We start from the raw sequence: 18798 nt of genomic DNA, 5'->3' as shown, positions 1-18798 counted from the left end.
GCATGTCGATGAGGTGAAGATGTAATTCAAGATCAAGACAGAGAAGGTTGTTGGGCCATAAATGCTTGAGAACACATGCATGATAAATCTCAAACACACAACACAAGTGAGTCGAATTGGGTTGTGCGGAATTTGGAGCTGGAGGAAGCTTTCTGTGGTTAGAATAGCAGATCAAGTGTATGCTTCAAAATGGCAAACTCAACTATCTTGTTAGGTAGGGCATACATACATGTATTATATTTCACACGTTGATGATAATGATTGGGAAGCACTCAGAAATCGTGGCGAGAGGTGTCGGTTCCTGTAAGAATAATGGTAAAAAAAAGTAAGTCCCTTTTGGATCCATAATATCAGCAAGAATTTTCAACCAACAATCAAACTTTAAAAGGTTCGTATGATGGTGAAAATTTTCTAGAGAGCGAGCTTATCACATAAAACCTCTAGCTGATAATTCTAGTTAATCCGTAAACAACATAACCATTTCCTTAGTAAATTATCGTGCTTTAAACCAAAAAACCAGAGAGTTTATTAACAGAGATCGAATAACATGACACCACCAGAATGTTGATCATTACAGCATGAACAGGAATTGGAAAACAATTTAGTGAAAATGAGACTAAATGAGCAAGTAAGCCCCCCATAACAGTTGCTCCATATCAGATGCTCAAACCAAATTGAAGCTGCTGTCAGATTTTATCTCGATACATGAATTCTCAATTCCACAACTAAGTTTTAAAACTCATTCGAAGAAGAAAACAAAAGAATAAGGCACAACAATATTTATGTATATACAACAAACTATGCAAGCAGTGAGGTTCCCTAATACTGGTACAATCAATATAGATTCGTGTTTCCTCAAGCAAGAATCAATTCTCCTTGTCTACTTTCTTAGGCCGCACTTCAAATCCCCCACCTGCTCTCTTCTCTAATGAGTAAGGCATATGGGTACCAAGTATCCTATCCCACATAACAAAGAACGGCTGGGAGAAGTTGTACTTGCTTCCATAGAGCTGGTGGTGGACATCATGGTAAGCAGTATTATTACTGAAAAATACATGGAACAGGTTCCCCGGAAGCCATAATCCACAATGGTCGTCTACGGTTTTGATGGTGGCAAAGGAGAAGAAGAATATGGAGGCTCTAGGAGACATGCCAGAGAGGAGAAAAGATAAGGCTCCACCAATTGTGTCAAGAAGAAGTCCCTCCACAGGGTGATTGTACAGAGCTCCAAATGCATAGGGCACAACAAGCCGGTGATGTTGGGAATGGATATGTTTGTATAAAAACTTGTTGTGATGCATGTATCTGTGCATAAAGTATTGCCAGGTATCCAAAACAATCATTGCAGTAACAAACTGTCTTGCTAGATCAATGAAAGAAGGCTTTACACCTGAATCCCCATCATCATTTCCCGTCACCTATACAATAACAAAGTACAATAAAAAGAAGTCATAAGACACACATGTCAAAACCATCAAGCATGCATGAGCATATCATAGATGATGCATCAGGTCTGAATTTTCTCAACCAATGTAACAATCAGAACACTCGAGTAGGGGGCTGGAAATGAAAAACAGCTGATGGCAGGGTGCGGCGAATGAAAACAAAATTTCCATGACATTATCCCCAAATCAATGAGACAATTGCAGTAACGACTCGCCTTCATATATCAATTGGGGCTTAAATAAAATGAAAGTGTGAACTGACTTTCTGAACAAAGCTACATCCATGGTAGAATCAAAAGCAAGTGAAGAAAAAATGCAGAATCCATTGCAAATATTTTCCTTTTATTGCCTAAAGGTGGACAATTTTCTATAATCATGTAACAGTTTCCTCTTATGGAAACAAAAAAATGAAAGAAGCTCAGAATTAACGAGCAAGTCGCTCACTTGAAAATTCAAACAACTTCGACAGTAAAGCTTAGGTATTTAGATAAATTTAGGATCAGGATCACTAAAGGATTAGGATAAATACAATGGACCACTAAAAGCTGAAACTTAGTTAATTAGATAAGTTATTGATCACCCAATAGCATATAACAAGAAGAGGATAAGAACTATGAAGGTGATAATATATTAATCATACAACATCAAAAACCGCAGGAACTCCTGTAATCATCAAATTGCCAACCATTGTTCTAACCATATATGAAAATTCAAGATGTTATACAACTAGGCAGAAGGTTTAGTAGCCTGCATACTACAATTATCACACCACAGAAATAACACACTGAAAACACCAATTTATTTCACGGAGAAATTTATATGCAAAATCAACAGAATTTTAGCCCCAATTTTCTTCATCGGAATTCACTACCACAAACAGTAATAATTACCCACAAAACAACTAATCTTGCACAATTCATAAATCAATATGTTAGCTGAAGCTACGAAGATTCTCGATCATTGACCAAATTTTAATCTTCATGTGAAATGAAAGAGAAAAAAAATGAAGTGATACCGTAAACAGGAGGATAGCAACAATAGCCTGAATGGTTTGCTGAAGAAGAACCCCTTTGACCACCGTTCTCTTGGACACCAAATTCTTCTCATCTTCGTCTTTCCTCGTGTGAAGCCGGTAGTTCTCAAACGAATCCAGAACCACATAAATCCCCGAGTACGCCCAATATATCAAAACTGGGACGAAAGTTCCCAATAGCTCATCAGAAACCTCAAATCCCATCTTTGAAAAAGGAAAAACGATGATCAAAAAGGGAACCCAAGAATCGAAATTTGCATGAGATAGGATGATTTTCCCCAAATAACCCAAAATCCTAAATAGGAGAAGAGAAACCTAACCCTAACTAAAATAGGCCTTTCCCACTATTATTGACGTTGGTTGGAATATAGAGTTTTAAAAATGAAATTTTGAGATAACATTTATCGATCGTTGAAGAAGAAGTGGGTCAAGTTTGGATTTTTAAAATGAGAGCAGGCTCGTTAGACTCGTTGAAATCAATGTGCGAGAAAGAGAGAGAGAGAATATTCAAACCCTCGTATCGTTTGTGGAGGTTTATTTTGGTGTTTGTGATTTCATATTTGTGGACGTGAACTTGCTACGTGGCCTCTTTGCGGAAAGAACTGGCGTCGGTCCCCTATTTCGTAGGAGTTTTTCATCGTTAAAGCAGCCCATTTGGAAAGGATGCGTGGCATGTTGCGTCCGCACGGGAATAAAACTGGGGACCTACTCTTTTTTTGTTTCAGGGTTTGCCTTTCTGTGGGACGGACAAAAAAGGACACCGGGTTTGACTGGAAAATGACTGGAAGATTTTTCTACCGTTTCAAAGCCGACAATTCGACCCGAAGCATAAAAAGTCCAAAGTGCCCTCTGCACGTGTCAATAAGAAGACTTGCACAATAGCCGGTGAGGACTATAATTTTTTTTATTAAAAAAATTCATCTTTTTTTGGGGGTATTTTCATAAAAGAACGTTGCAAACAAGCAATTGAGATCCAGTTATGTTAAGAAATGAGTTTGTATAATATCAATTAATATCAATAATGTTGTAATTAGGATTTACTTTCCTAGTAAGTTTTCTAGATTGAAGGACTTGTTTTCTTATACACTAAGACACTCTTGTATAAACCAATTGTACCTATCAATTAAATTTATTATCTTCCAATATCATATTCACATGGTATCAAAGCAGGACATCAATCTCTAGCTCTTCATATTTCTTTTCATGCCTCACCTTACCTTCTCGTGCCGCAGATCTTTCGACGCCGAAAACCATGGGTGATTCCTCTGGCACATTCAAGGTTGAACCTTCAAGTCTTTACTACATCAATAATTCATATCATCCAGGTTTGGTAATTGTACCAAAGCCTTTAAATGGAGATAATTATGCAACGTGGTGCAGATGCATGACTGTTTCATTGAACGCAAAGAATAAATTGGGTTTTGTTGATGGAACTCTCAAAAAGCCGTCATCGGAATCCAATCCTGATGAACACGCGGTATGGATGCGCTGTAACGACATGGTTTTCTCCTGGATTGTCAACAAGCTTGATCCCCAAAATCGGCGATAGTGTCATATATTGCACCACAGCCCGTGAAATTTGGGAGGATCTCCGTGAACGATTCTCTCAAAGCAACGCTCCTCGTATCTTCTAACTTCAACTGGAGACTTCATATTTGACACAAGACCAATTGTCAGTTACTGCCTATTATACCAAGTTGAAAAGTCTTTGGGATGAACTTGCTTCCTACACAGATTCTTCTACCTGTACCTGTGCAGCCCATGGTGATCGCAACAAACTCATGCAATTCCTTATTGGATTGAATGAGTCTTACAGTGATGTGCATGGCCAAATTCTCTTGATGAATCCCTTGCCGTCTATTAGGTAAGCATATGCCTTCATCAGCCAAGAAGAAAAGCAACGCACGCTTGGAGCCTCACGAGCCGCTGCTGGAACCTCCGATACTGCTGCCATGGCTGTTAGAACTGGACGCCCTAATCAGAATCGATCCACCAACCGCGAGGATCGTCGCACTGACAGGTCAGACTAAAACCGTTCCCAGACCTCCAATCGTGATGACCTGACCGTCGCGCTAGATCTTCAAAAACCGACCCCATTGCACCCATTGTGATGATGATGGCCATCACATTGATACCTGCTGGAAGCTTTATGGGTATCCAGAAGGTCATCCACGCCACAAACCTAAGAAAAATCACGGTGGTCCATCTTCCAATCATGTTTCGGAAGGCCCAACCAAGGATGAGATGCAGTCCTTATGTCCGGCCTTTCGGACCTTCAAATTCAGCAAATGTTGGCTATCATGCATGACAAACCAATGCCTGACAAAAAATCCCAGGTCAATGCCGCTGCCACCAATAAAGGTTTGTCAAAATTAAAATTCCAGCGATGGATTATCGACAGTGGCACGACTGACCACATTGTTTCTTCTCCAAAATTGTTAGATCATCGTAATATTGATCATTCTATGCAACCGGTTCGTATGCCTAGTGGGGAGAAGGCTTCAATTACTACAACAGGATCATTCCCTCTCAATTCTACTTATACTTTGCGTGATGTGCTATGTGTACTTACTTTCACAATAGATTTGATGTCTGTGAGTAGGCTTACAAAAAATTTGAATTGTTCAGTGACTTTTTTCCCATATTTGTGTATTTTGCAGGACCTTGCTACGAGGAAGATGATTGGTTTGGGTAAGCAACATGGCGGGCTTTATTATTTGGTGGCACTATTGGCAGACCCCCCAACACAACCCACCAATATCCGTCTCACCGTCCATCCTGCAACCAAATTGTCACCATTACCGACCTTTGGCATCGTCGTCTTGGCCATATTTCTTCCTTCAGATTAAATTTTATGTCTAAGCATTTAATAGATTTCCCTTTTGTCTCTAATAACACTTGTCATGTTTGTCTCTTGGCAAAGCAGAGTCGTCTCCCTTTCGGAACAAGTTCAATTTCCTCTGTCAAAACATTTAATTTAATTCATTGTGATATTTGGGGCCCTTATAAGCATTCGTCAATTTCTGGTGCCCGTTATTTTCTTACAATAGTTGATGATTATTCTCGCTTTACGTGGGTATTTTTAATGCGCTATAAATATGAGACTCAACATGTGTTAAAAACCTTTTTTTTCTTTTGTTGGCACTCAATTTAATTCCCAAATTAAACAGCTTCGTGCCGACAATAGAGGGGAATTTCTTTCTCTTCAGACTTTCTTTCATGAACATGGCGTCATTTTTCCACACTCTTGCGTTTATACGCCTCAACAAAATGGGGTCGTAGAACGTAAGCATTGCCACATCCTTGAAACGGCTCGTGCTTTAAAAATTCAGGCCAATCTTCCTTCCAAATTTTTGGGGGAATGTGTTTTAACTGCAGTTCATCTGATCAACCATTTTCCTACTTCTCTTCTTTCTTTTAACACTCCTTTTGAATGTCTTTATTCCAAAAAACCGTCTTTCTCTCACCTTCGCATTTTTGGTTGTCTTGCATATGCCACTAATGTTCATGTGACACATAAATTCGCTCCTTGTGCTATTCCATCTATTTTCCTTGGTTATCCCTTTAGTCAAAAAGCCTTCAAACTTTATGATCTTGAGTCTCACAAAATTTTCACAAGTCGTGATGTTAAATTCCATGAAAATATTTTTCCCTATCACATTTTTCCTTCCCTCTCTTCACTTTCGGTTCCCTCTTCTTTTCCGGCTCCTCCTTTCCCTTCTGACGTGGACCCAATTTTTTCTTCTCCAGCCGCTACTTTACCTGAGTCAACCCCCACTAGTCCACATCCCATGCCTTCGTCCCCATCTGACACCACCATCGAGCCTGATGAGCCTGGTTCGCCTTTGCTATTATCCCCACCAGCTGAGAGCGCCCATAGTTCAACCGCCACCAGTCTTCATGCACCCACACCTAAACCACCACCTATCCGCTGATCTGAACGCATCTCTGTGCCTTCCGTTCGCTTACGTGACTACATCTCCAATTAGGTCATGTTGCCCATCCCTGATCACTCGTCTTCTTTACTGCAGGGTCCTCCTAAAGGTACACGTTTTCCGCTTTGCAATTATCTCTCATATCATTGTTATTCCTCGGCTCACCTTGCTTTCATTACAAAAGTCAGTAACATTGTTGAACCCAGTTCTTATGAGGAAGCTGTTTCCCAGTCTCATTGGCAAGAGGCCATGCAGTCTGAATTGCAAGCCTTGTCCGATAACCACACTTGGAGTCTTACTCCGTTACCTGCTGGAAAGAAGCCCATTGGTTGTCGGTGGTTGTATAAAATAAAGCTTAAATCAGATGGCTCTGTTGAGCGATATAAAGCCCGGTTAGTTGCTAAAGGTTTTACTCAGCTAGAAGGTGTTGATTATTATGATACTTTTTCTCCTACTGCCAAAATGCCCACTGTCCGCTGCCTCCCTGCTCTTGCTACCCCCCGTAATTGGCCCCTTCATCAGCTTGACGTCAACAATGCTTTTCTTCATGGTGATCTCCATGAGGAAATCTACATGCTCCCTCCACCTGGTCTTCGGCGACAGGGAGAGAACTTGGTATGTCGCCTTCATAAATCTCTTTATGGTTTAAAGCAAGCTTCTCGTCAATGGTTTGCTATGTTGATGACATTGTTATCACGGGCAATGACCCTATAGCTATCTCGGCACTCAAGGATTTTTGCACCATCATTTTCGCATTAAAGATCTTGGAGATTTGAAATACTTTTTGGGGATTGAGGTATCAAGATCAAAACAGGGCATTTTCTTATCTCAACGCAAGTATGCATTGGAAATTTTGAAGAATGCAAAACTCCTAGGTGCCGCACCTGTTGATTCTCCTATGGAAAAAGGTCTTAAGCTCTCAGATAATGGGTGAATTACTTAAAGATCCAGCTTATTATAGAAGACTCGTTGGTCGCTTAATTTATTTGACCATCACAAGGCCAGATATTACTTACTCTATTCATGTCTTAAGCAGGTTTATGCATTCCCCAAGTAAACCTCACATGGAGGCCGCACTCCGCATTCTTCGTTATTTGAAAAAATCACCAGGTCAAGGATATTATTGTCTTCTCAGAATGACTTGACTTTACGTGCCTTATGTGATTCTAATTGGGCAGGTTGTCCTAATACAAGAAAGTCTACTACAGGCTGTTGTGTGTTTCTGGGATCTTCTTTAATTTCATGAAAATCGAAGCGACAAAAAACTGTATCTTTATCATCAACAGAAGCTGAATATAGATTTATGGTGGCAGCATGTTGTGAGTTGTCTTGGCTTCGATCCCTTCTCAAGGATTTGCGCATAGCTTTACATATTGCTACTAATCCAGTATTTCATGAGAAAACAAGACATATTGAGATGGATTGTCATTTTATTCGAGATAAGATTCAAGAAGGTTTGATTGCTGTGAGGCTGTGAGTTCATCCTCTCAATTAGCCGATATTCTTACTAAAGCGTTGGGACGAGAAGAATTCAACAATCTTGTTCGCAAGTTGAGAGTTCTTGATATCCACTCTTCAACTTGAGGGGGAGTGTTAGAAAATAAGTTTGTATAATATCAATTAATATCAATACTGTTGTAATTAGGATTTACTTTCCTAGTAAGTTTCCTAGATTGGAGGACTTGTTTCCCTGTACACTAAGACACTCTTGTATAACCAATTGTACCTATCAATTAAATTTATTCTCTTCCAATATCAGATTCACAAGGTAAGAACAAATCAGCCCAGCCCAAAACACAGCACCTCATCATATATTCATGGCTGAAGTTTTGGTACTTTTGATACATTTCACTCAAAGTTTGCATATGATTTCTTTGGATATTGATAAGTTTGTTTTCAGATGTCGTCCTATACAGCCTTCAAGTTCTGGGTATCGGGTACGTCCTTGAGAAAGTCTAACCGAGTTTGTCTGGTGGGCTTGCAAAGAACTGAGAAAAAACAAACACACATGGTTAGGTTCTTCTATCTCAATGTGCATTGGTGCAGTGTGAAAAAGATAAAGGAATTGCCTTCAAAACCTTTTGCCTTGGTTTGGTTATTTGATGCAATGACAGTGGTTTTCCAACCCTCATAGGCCTGCTTTTCCATCTTTTTGTGCTTCTTGTAACTTGAAGGCTGCAAGTGCATCAAACAGTTACAATGTTACATTTCACTATATCCAAATCTTTGAATTTATGTTTTGCCAACAAACGTAATGAGTTTTAAGGAACAAATAGAATCAGAATTAGCTTTTAGTACCTCAGCTCCTTCATCAGATGAATAACCACCATCCTCAAGTTTTCTTTTCTCTGGCAAAACATCTAGAAGTTCTGCACACAAACAATAAACATATATAACGTAGGAAGTTGTCTGAAAAACCAAAATTCTAGGGGCTGAAAAAATCTCAAAAGTGCTGCTCCACGGCAAAGTTAAAACATAAAATCAGCAGCAGACACCAACCTCGGTTTCCCTTGACATCCTTGGGATCTTTCTTTTCCTTTTCAATCCCACATATATCAAAGCACAAGTCCTTCATGGAAGTAGAAACCTGCGAAAGAAGTTGTCAAATAAGATAGAAATATATAATGAAAGATAGAAAGAAATTATGATTGGCAACAGGAGGGACTATGGAATAGTAAGAAAGTTTGTATCTTACCGAAGAGAATTCAGATTCAGATGCACCACAGAGCTCAATCAACTTAAGTTTGTCTACCTTTAGCTGCAAACATACAGGATATGACAATGTAATTAGTGAAAACTATAGGGATGGAAACCTCTCTTTTTTGTCCCTGAATCAAGTGAGAGAGGGATCAATCATGGGATACCTTGTGTTTTTTGGCACACAAGTAGAATGCCACGGCAATGAAGACAGGTCGAGTGAAGTCAGCACTTGCCCGCCGAGACGCTGGCAGTGATGCAAGAAACCGACTCCTGTAACTGAAATATAAGAGTACAAGAAATTCGTACTTAGAATCAAGCCATTTACCAAACAACATCCCTAACCACAAAAATATCAGGCAAAGAAATTTGTCTTGTCCAAAGGGTCTCTACTTATAATTGTTTAATCCTCTGGGACCAGACAGCATCCATAATAACTAAATTATCCAAAGGCATGCTAAGCCAACAAAACTTGATGTTCAGAAGCATTTTGTCGAACATCTAACATGTAATATGGCAGTCCCATACAGAAAAACGAAAGAGATTGAATTTGCATTGTGGAAAGGAAATTGAATCTTACAGAGACAAACCCTTCTGCACAAAGGGGATGATCCTAACGCACCCAAACTGAATTGCCAGTTCTCTAACATCCAGCTTGTTCCTACACCACCACCACAACATACAATCCAATCGAACAATCAGAATCCACTAAACCAAAAATGGCATAAAAATTGGAACAAAGCAAAGGAGAAAACGAAAACCCACTTGACCCCAAGACCGTTCTGCATGGAATTGTAGGATCTGGTGTAAGCCTTTTCAGACATCCCACTCAACCTTATCGCTTTTTGCCGATCGAATAGAAGCCCCGACCTATAAGCCATTCAACCCAAAAGAATTACAACCACAAAGACCCAATATGAATCTTAAAACGCACGCAAGAGACTATGCAAAAAGAAATTTTTTTGTTTTCGTTTACCTTGTTGCGGCGATTTCTAAGCAAATCACAGCTTTGCATACCTCACCCTGCAAATCATAAGCAACTTGATAAATACCCAATTCGAAAAATCAATCAAACAAGGATATGGGGTTCGAATGAAACTTACGACGCCGATTATAGAAGAGTCAAACTGGATGTCACAGAGACGGCGGAGCTCGGCGGCTCTGCGGATGACGTGCTTGGAGTCGGAGAGGTCAAGCTTCCTTGCTATGTCTGAGAGATCCATCTTTCTTGAGATGGGCTCTCACTGTTTGTCAGGTTTTGGCGGAAAGAGAGAGAGTGAGTGAGAGAGGAGTGGGTTTGGCATTGGCGTTGCCATTTGAGCACTTGAAATGGCGGGAGATGAAATCGGTGGTTTTCGCGCTTAAAAGATTACACTGGATTTCCCGGGTAGTTTTTGGCGCCGCTGCGAAATTAAAGATTCCCGCTGATTTTGTAAATTGCTAAACGCGATTTCTCGGGTAGGGGTACTTAATATTCGTAAATTTTGTTATAAAATGATATTTTGTGGGGTGATCCATAAATAGCAATTTCATTTTAAGTATATATATATATATAGAGAGCTTTTATTGAGGGATCCCTCAAATAAGAGGGACACTCCTTGTAGGCCCCACTCCAGATTGTATTTCACTAATTCAAACCTTCTATTTTGTAGATACTCATTCAAATATTATCTCTACAAAAAATCACTTGAATCCGATATCATTTGACTACTCAATTAAGTTATTGAAATTTTAGCATTTTCTTGAAGCACCGTGTTCATTGATTTTGTGAGACACAATTGGATGTCGAAACGGTTTCGATCTGTCTAATTTTTTGTAAGGATATATATGAATGAAGACCTAAAAAATAGATGGTTTGGATTATTGGGAAAAAAATTGTAGGGTACCCTAAAGGGCGTCCCTCAGATAAAATTATTTGAGGGATCCCTCAATAGAAGGGGACTGTATATATATATATTCAATTTTTATTAAGAGATCTTTCAAATAATTTTATTGATAAACACCATTTAGGGTCCTCTATAAAATAAAAAAATTAACAATCCAAGCAATCTATTTTCACATATTCATTCAGATATCATCCTTACAAAAAATTATTCAAATTGAAAATTATTAAAATTGATACCAACAAAATCAATGAACACACTGCTTCAAAAAAGTACTTGAATTTCAATAATGCAATTGAGTCGAATAGTCAAATGATATCAGATTCAAGTATTTTTTGTAGAGATATCTCTAAATAAATATCTATAAAATAAACGGTTTTGATTAGTGAAATACAATGTAAAATAGGCCTTATAAAAATATACCTCAAATAAATTATTTGAGGAATCCAAAATGAAAGTTCTTTATATATATATATATATATATATATATATATATCATTTGGTGGTGCGTGAAGCTAATCATAGCTGGACCAAATCTTTATGGCGTGTTTGGTCAAATTTATTCAGTGAAAAAAAATTTAATTGATTAAATGCTATTTGATGAGCCTGGCAGGCAGGGGCACGAAACGAATTGGATTCAAGATTTAAATTGTTGGCCACCTTGAGCCGGTGACTAATCTATAAAAAAGTAAAAGATTCGATTTGCCAACTTGAGAGATTCAGAAAAAAAGAAGAGGGTTCACATAAGAACAAATGAAACTACCAAGTAAATCTATTTCAACATCCCTAACCAGTGCCATCTCTTTCCCTCCAAGAATAACAACAATTCAGATTTCAATCCCTAAATCACATGCTCCATTCCAAACCAGCTGAAAATTGCTTGTGGAAGATCTGCTCGATCAAATGAATGAACACCGGTGTTGCTAATTCGTTGTCTCTGTTGTTGGCTCCTCCGTCCCGCTGCTATTAATCAACTGGTAAAACAGTGATGGCAGTAATATTAGTTGTCACAGGAAAAAGCACATGATATATAATAGAATATGAAGTGGAGGAAGAAGAAGCCGCAATGAGAAAAAAGTGTCTATGTCTATGTGTGAGGGTAGAAATTTTAACATACCATGGAGCCAAGTTGCTCATATGCTCCCATTACTTTAGGATCTTCCTCATCTTCATAACCAACTTGTATTATTCTCGGTCCATTGACAGACCAAAAGGCTCTTAGACCTGCCTCCTGGAAGGCGATAGAACCATACATGTGGTTAAATGTTGTGAAGAAACTATAAATATTGCCAATGAGAGAATAAAACTACAACAAAGATAAAGAGAAAGGAGGACAAATAAAATAGTGAACCCAGAAAAGAAAAAAAAAGTTACTCATTTGACCTGTAATGAGATTAAGTATACTGCCTCCAGTGCTTGAACACGAATTTCAGGATCATCAACTGGTTCACGCTCAATTGAGAGAGCACTCCCAAGCTCAAGTGGCATTTTAGATCTATCCTGTTCACTATAAATCTGGGCAAAACTTACCGGATCAATACAAAATGAATCCAAAAAAAATGTGTAGGATAGCAGAGAGACAAACATATGAAAGTCTCAAAAGTCAAGAAGATGCTGAATGTTTACCTTGTTACCAGCAACTGGCAGAAGCAGAGCTGGCCAGAGAAACTCTGAAATCAAAAGCAAATTCTGAAGCTGACTCTCAGCTTCAAAACAACAGTTGCGAATAGTTCCAGAAACCTAAAAGCAAACAAATATCTCATTAACATAAGTAAGCAGTGACTAACTAAGCTTCCCTTGGTTAGATTGGCCCCCAGCTTGGCTGCTCAACCTTGACCAGAGTAAGCTGTGCTTGATAGCTGGAAGACTCTGAACTCATCCAGAAAATCTAACTGCTAGCTCATAAATGTCCAGATTGTAAAGCCCTTTTTTTTTAAGGTCCAGACTGTAAAGCATGATTACATAAAATTAGTAAATTAACATTTTGTTTAAGGACCTTCTCAAATAATTATCCTCTAATTTGTACGAGACCTAGTTCATCTTTTGCTTGGCTGCTAACAACAGCCCAAGCATTGGTTACCTACTTTTGTTACTAACTGATGACAATCAAAGGTGAAATATAGAGTAAACAACAAAGAAGAGTTCTTATCTTGCTCCTTTGTGGTGTACATACCCCCTTCCTTCTTAAAGGACTAGAAGAGTCGAACTGCCTAATAATCTGCTTTAAAAGCCCTCGCCTAGGGTCCAGTAAAAGCTTCCTGCCTGCTTCCTGCTTTGAGATGTTGACAAGTACGGAACCGACATGTTCAAATGGATCTTCTGATACATGTGCAACAAAAAAATGTAGTGAGTAAAGCATGCTAATATTGGAGACTGCAAACAAGAATCAACGTGAAAATTATACGTTTATAGAGCTAGAACTTGTGTATTTCTGAACTCTGTCAAGAACTATCATAGTAATCATGTGATCTTGGATCACCAAAGAGACATCTGGCCAACTAAAGGCACTTATGTCACCAGAAAAAAGAAATAAATGTCACAATCAAGGATTTTACGAGAAACTCAGAGATTAATTGTCTGAAACCACCCATTGATGGTGACCTCGGGGAACCTAAAATGATCTAGAGGAACAACAATGCAAACTTAACTTTTATGCTTCTCCACCAACATGTACTGAGTAGAAGAATTACCAGTTTTCAAATTTAGGCATTAAGATTACATCTTTGTGTAAGTCAAAACAAATCAATTTCAAAATTGAAAACACACCTCTAGCTTCATCGGAGGATCTACAAAATGATCTCACAAGCTTCATAACATAGAGCCCTTGCATCTTCTCTTCTCCAGTCTAGCAAATATATATAATTCACACTGTTACTAACTAATCTTTCATGGACGAAGCACAAAAAAAGTGCAATCGTTATGTGACGAAAACATGAACAAATATTTTATTTCTTTATTGATGGATGTACAGAGATAAATAAACAAAACTCTGCCTTTTTTCAAAACACCAAAAAAAAAAAACGAAAATGCTTGTTAAGAGTGCAATTTCTCCAACAATGTTTCCAGGGGATTTGATAATCATAAGATGAAGTAAGAAAAAAGCCACACCTGCAGTAAAGAAGCAACACCAACATCCAACTGTGTGAGATTAACTAAAAGCATAGCCAACAATCGGCCAATACTTGAATCTGGCTTATATAAAATGTCCATAGCTGCGTTAATCATTCCCATTTCAACCATCTTTGCTGCTAGACCTGAATTTTGTGAAAGATTAACAAGAGCTTCTGCTGCAGGTTCTGAGACCTCCTGAGACATGATGTAAAACCAATTTTTATATTTCCAAATAAATACCCATCAGACCAGAGAATTGTAAGAACCAGTTAGCCTGCTGCACAGTGCTTATAGAATCAAAAACGTAAACTCAGTTGCTCTATTTGCATTACTTTGTAAACATCAAATTGAAGAATTTTATAAACGAGCACAGGAAATAAATAAATAAATAAAAGTTGTCAAGAGGAACTTCCATGCTAATTAAGCACCTTCTTTCCAGCTAAGAGGCGAGCCAATGAAGGCAGCAGAATCTTTGCATAATTGGCAAGAGACTGCAAGCCATCTTCAGACCCGGTTAGTCCCCGAACGATATCAACAGCTGCCTTCGTCACCTTAATTATAATAAATAATAAATAAACAGTTACCATCAAATCAAAGAGACGACAAGTACGTTACATGTAATTCCCTTAAACTAATTAAAATTCTAAAAATAAAAACCAGCTTTTTTTCTTTTAATTACTAAGCAAGTAGGATTGTTTGCGAGTAGGATTAGTAAACTGGGTTGGGTTTGATCAAGTGTGAAGATTACTTACTGTTGGAGATGGAGAAGATAGAAATCCCACTAGTTCTTCCAGCTCCGTCGCCATTGTTATTCTTGTCTTTCGCAGCTCGCGCAGCGCAGCCACAAATCACTTTTTCAGAGAGCAGGCTCCGTGCTGAAGAAACTCATTTTGCAGTTACGACGTCGTATCCCCGTCCTACGTTTTGACCAACCAAAACGCAGCGTCTCGATTCTACTGTCCGCTCCGCGGAGGGAACAATTTTCACCAACGACCCAGCCACAGTTCGGTTTGGCCCAACCCACAAATGTTTTTTTTTTATACACAATTTATTAATCAAAACGAATTTCACGTATTTAAATCACATATATATTTTTCACTATTTTTGTTCTAGAAAATTGCTTTCCACTTGAAAATACAAATTAATATATATTAAATAAATAGGCTAAAATTATTTGTTGTTATTTCACAACTATTTTTTTGATCTTTTCCATGTTGGGTTGGGTGTTCAACTATTGATAAAATTAACGTTTAGAGCATTTTCACTCATTTATTATGGTAAAATATAAAGGCGAGTAAGAATTGCTACTGTTCATGTGAATAGTGTGAATAGTATCTGCTCTAGCAATTATTTTTTGCTAAACCCATTGTCATATCAACTCAATGGCACTTACTATTCACATAAGATTAATTTTGGGGAATATGCTGACATAATCACTTTTCACAAGTGGTATTCTGAAATAATCAGGTTACAAATTGTGTTCTGATATAATCACTTTTGAACGTGAAATGACCAAACTGCCCTCCATATAAAAGCACATGTATTGGGGAGTTATTGGCCTTTGATTGGCGACCTAACGCACCTGGCTTCTCTCCCTTTCTCAGCGCTCAGTCACGGTTCTCTTCCTCTCTCGGCGGTTTCTGTGTCCATCGACCACCACCACTCTATTTCTCCCTCTGTCACGAAAATCTAAGCAGCACTTTGTCGTTCTCTCTCTGCAGTCAATGTTAGGGTTTGGTGAGGGGGCTCTTGACGGTGAGAGAGAGGGTTTAATCGTTAAATGCTCTCTCCCTTAAACGATGTCTCAGTTCCCTCTAAGTTCGAGTCTTGAATCGACGTCGTTCTCTTCTTCTCTGCTCCTTCAGGGCCTAAAAAAACCTAAATTTTGGTTTCGGTTAGGACTTTGTTCACAAACGTCCTCCTCCTTCTCAATCCTGTGAGAGTCGGTTAGGACAAAAGTCGCGATTTGCTGTAGGTGTTGCTGGGATTTCGAATTCGGTTCTGTGCAGAGAAGGAGTGATTCTAAGGTGGGTTTTGTATTTGTTATTGACTAGTTTGTGTTTTTGTATGGTTATCACTTGAGAAGGATAATTTCACTAACCTCTGACTGAATTTGTGAAGTTTAGTAATTAGAGAGATTGCAATAATAATATAATTTAACTGTGAAGTAGATCATGCTGGGATGAAACTTGTATTGGTGTATTGATTTTGCTCTATGGACGATGCAGTGCCTCAAATTGCTATTTGTCATATAGGATTGGTTCGTTTGTGATGCTTGTTTTCACTTCCATTTTATGAGTCATATTTAGTGTGGGAAATTATTCTGGTGGCAAGGGCTATTCCATTATAACACACCATTACCTCAGTAGGCTCTGAATTAGGTGTTGAGTAATAATGCACAAGTAAATTTGTTGGTATCATTGGTGTTTCAGCACGTAGTAGCATATTTTGCACCCTTCCAGTGTTAATGGTTAATTATGTGATTTTGAAATACTAAAGTTAGTTGGCGTGGAAATTTTCTGTTCCCTGTGGTATAAAACCTGCTAAATTGTGTTGTTATTCCTTGCTTGCAGCTTGTGATATATGTCTGAAAATGGTATTTTATGGGGCTTCAGTATCTGTTTGGAAATTGCATGTTCATCCATCTAGGTTTAGCAGTTGCAGTTGCAGTAACATTTTGACGTGTCTAGTTTGCACACAGAGTCCATAACTGTGAATACTGATGTTCCATGTGTGGTACTGTATTGCATATGAGTAGATTTTAGTAGGCATTGATGCATTTGGAGTAATTCTTGTAGCCATTTCGCCCAAACCCTGTATGAAGTGGATCCGTGGTTGATGAAATTGTTTTCAGACTTGGGTGGTATTTGGTTTTTTGATGGAATGGGATGTACATTTGGCAGAAGGGAATGTAGATAAGAGGAGAGTGTGGAGAGAGTTGGAGAGTAGAAAAGAGGCTTAAAAACATTTATGGTTTTGTCATATGTATATACATATATCAAAATGGGTTGAAAGTATTAGTTTGAGTAATGTACGTATGAAATATGGGTAACCAATGATCCATATGTATGATGTTGTTGTGCAGGGAACTTGAGAATGGCTTGTAAAGCAAAGCTTATGATTCCTGAGGATGAGAAGTACGAAGGAAAGCCATTTGCCCTTTCACACACAAGGACCGCCATTACAACAATAAAGGCGAAGTTCAATACGCAGCAGTTACAGAGGTTCGAGGGAAGTTGTTTTGGTCATCTATTACTGATAGAGGACCTGAAGTGGAATTCACAAATTGTCCACGACCTGTTGATGAGGAAGGCTGATCCTAAGACAGTTACACAGGTGAACGGGATAAAATTCATTGCGGGTAACAAGTTGATACAATTCACAGCCCAACAATTTTGCCTCATCACGGGGCTAAGGTTCGGAAAGCTCCCTTTCATTCCGAATGCGACAAATGAAAATTGCTCGTTGAAGCGAAAATACTTCAGCAGCAATAAACCTGCCACCCTTTCGGACCTACACACCGCCTTCATCGAGTGCACAGATGATGAGGATGCGTTAAAGCTTGGAATGGTCTATTTTGCCAATTTTGTTCTATTGGGTACTGAAAAGCATGTGCTTATTGACATGCGCTATTTGAAGTTGGCTGAAGACCTAGAGGAGTTTGACAAGTATCCATGGGGCGCAGTGTCATATGCAATGACAAATGCTTCACTGTTGAGGGCAGTTTGTACTGAATACCAACGAGTCAAAGTGCCCCAAAAAAGAAAAATGCCCAAACAAAGTGGAAAGAGAGCGCAGACAAGAATGCGAAGTGGTAGACCAAGAGAGTACATCATAAGGGGGTTTGGCTTCGCTCTTCAGGTGAACACATATCCTGCAATTAACTATTTGATGTAAATACATTTACAGATATTGATGTTTCATTGTTGTGAACAGATTTGGGCTTTTGAAGTGTTCCCAGCATTGGAAGCATTGCATTTCACAGTCCATGAAGACAATAGGCACATCCCTCGAATATTACATTGGAGGAGCAACACGGTAGCCCGTTTTCGGGAGGTTATGAGTCAGGTTTTTGAAAACTTTGAGGTTAGATCTGTTTGTATTAGTGATGTTATGATTAGGAAAAATTAGAAAGTTCACTGATTTTTTTTATGTGTTTCAATCGGAGGTTGATGTGCAACTTCTCCGGCCAACAGATATTGAGAAGCAACAACCTTACTGGAGTTGGGGTGATGATGACAACGAAGAAGAAATGGTTGAATTATTTGGGGATGAGGCCGAAGAAAAAACCGGCACTTCTAGTGAAGAAAAAGACGCGGATGTTGAGGAAACAACCACCCTTCCCTCCTCTTCTAAGGTGAGCATGACCTTTTTCCAATGTTGTGAAAATATAGCGAATACGATAGGATTGAAGTGAAAATAGTTTTCGGGTTTTTTGTAAGCTTTCTAACTGTTGCATTCATGAATATGCAGGCCAAAGGGTCTGTTAATGACGTTCGCAGTTTGAAGCATCAATTACGCAGTACTAAGGATCAGTTGGCTAAGCTACGTAGTTCAAATCGGGGGCTTAGGAACAGAGTTCGTGACTTGGAAGCTATTGTACAGAAGAACTGTTTGAAGCATGAGAACGAGTGTGACAGAAATAAAAAGGCTATTCGGGATTTGACCCTAAAAATTGCTGAAGTCGAACATTA

At 38.7% G+C, this 18798-nt stretch overlaps 4 protein-coding genes across 4 annotated transcripts; 1 reads left to right on the top strand and 3 right to left on the bottom strand.

Moving 5' to 3' along the window:
* Positions 503–3009, bottom strand: LOC18790374 (sphinganine C4-monooxygenase 1). The gene is made up of 2 exons (XM_007225933.2): positions 2461–3009; positions 503–1418 (listed from the first exon to the last, which is right to left on the bottom strand). The coding sequence occupies exons 1-2, from the start codon at positions 2680–2682 to the stop codon at positions 867–869; spliced, it is 774 nt and encodes a 257-aa protein (XP_007225995.1). The 5' UTR covers positions 2683–3009; the 3' UTR covers positions 503–866.
* Positions 8127–10543, bottom strand: LOC18790429 (origin of replication complex subunit 6). Its single transcript, XM_007223903.2, has 10 exons — positions 10214–10543; positions 10087–10133; positions 9876–9980; positions 9691–9771; positions 9278–9389; positions 9109–9171; positions 8913–9000; positions 8712–8782; positions 8492–8588; positions 8127–8401 (listed from the first exon to the last, which is right to left on the bottom strand). The coding sequence occupies exons 1-10, from the start codon at positions 10331–10333 to the stop codon at positions 8322–8324; spliced, it is 864 nt and encodes a 287-aa protein (XP_007223965.1). The 5' UTR covers positions 10334–10543; the 3' UTR covers positions 8127–8321.
* LOC109946811 (protein HGH1 homolog) lies at positions 11612–15011 on the bottom strand. The gene is made up of 9 exons (XM_020555668.1): positions 14857–15011; positions 14533–14655; positions 14102–14299; positions 13760–13838; positions 13167–13312; positions 12620–12733; positions 12377–12508; positions 12111–12224; positions 11612–11967 (listed from the first exon to the last, which is right to left on the bottom strand). The coding sequence occupies exons 1-9, from the start codon at positions 14908–14910 to the stop codon at positions 11917–11919; spliced, it is 1011 nt and encodes a 336-aa protein (XP_020411257.1). The 5' UTR covers positions 14911–15011; the 3' UTR covers positions 11612–11916.
* LOC109947091 lies at positions 17201–17838 on the top strand. Its single transcript, XM_020556532.1, has 2 exons — positions 17201–17772; positions 17829–17838. The coding sequence occupies exons 1-2, from the start codon at positions 17201–17203 to the stop codon at positions 17836–17838; spliced, it is 582 nt and encodes a 193-aa protein (XP_020412121.1).

The sequence above is a fragment of the Prunus persica genome, chromosome G1, assembly GCF_000346465.2.
Source record: "Prunus persica cultivar Lovell chromosome G1, Prunus_persica_NCBIv2, whole genome shotgun sequence".
NCBI lineage: Eukaryota > Viridiplantae > Streptophyta > Magnoliopsida > Rosales > Rosaceae > Prunus > Prunus persica.
Note: the sequence above shows the minus strand (reverse complement) of the source record. Positions and strands in the feature narration are given on the sequence as shown.

Excerpts from the sequence above, each read along its gene's own strand:
- LOC18790374 (XM_007225933.2), bottom strand. The coding sequence starts at position 2,682 with ATGGGATTTGAGGTTTCTGATGAGCTATTGGGAACTTTCGTCCCAGTT. Across the intron at positions 1,419-2,460 it reads TTGCTATCCTCCTGTTTACG|GTGACGGGAAATGATGATGG; the intron begins GTATCACTTCAT and ends GTTATTGTATAG.
- LOC18790429 (XM_007223903.2), bottom strand. The coding sequence starts at position 10,333 with ATGGATCTCTCAGACATAGCAAGGAAGCTTGACCTCTCCGACTCCAAG. Across the intron at positions 9,981-10,086 it reads TTAGAAATCGCCGCAACAAG|GTCGGGGCTTCTATTCGATC; the intron begins GTAAACGAAAAC and ends AATGGCTTATAG. Across the intron at positions 8,589-8,711 it reads CATCTGATGAAGGAGCTGAG|CCTTCAAGTTACAAGAAGCA; the intron begins GTACTAAAAGCT and ends ATGCACTTGCAG.
- LOC109947091 (XM_020556532.1), top strand. The coding sequence starts at position 17,201 with ATGGCTTGTAAAGCAAAGCTTATGATTCCTGAGGATGAGAAGTACGAA.
- LOC109946811 (XM_020555668.1), bottom strand. The coding sequence starts at position 14,910 with ATGGCGACGGAGCTGGAAGAACTAGTGGGATTTCTATCTTCTCCATCT. Across the intron at positions 13,839-14,101 it reads GTGTTGCTTCTTTACTGCAG|ACTGGAGAAGAGAAGATGCA; the intron begins GTGTGGCTTTTT and ends TATATTTGCTAG. Across the intron at positions 11,968-12,110 it reads ATGAGCAACTTGGCTCCATG|TTGATTAATAGCAGCGGGAC; the intron begins GTATGTTAAAAT and ends CTGTTTTACCAG.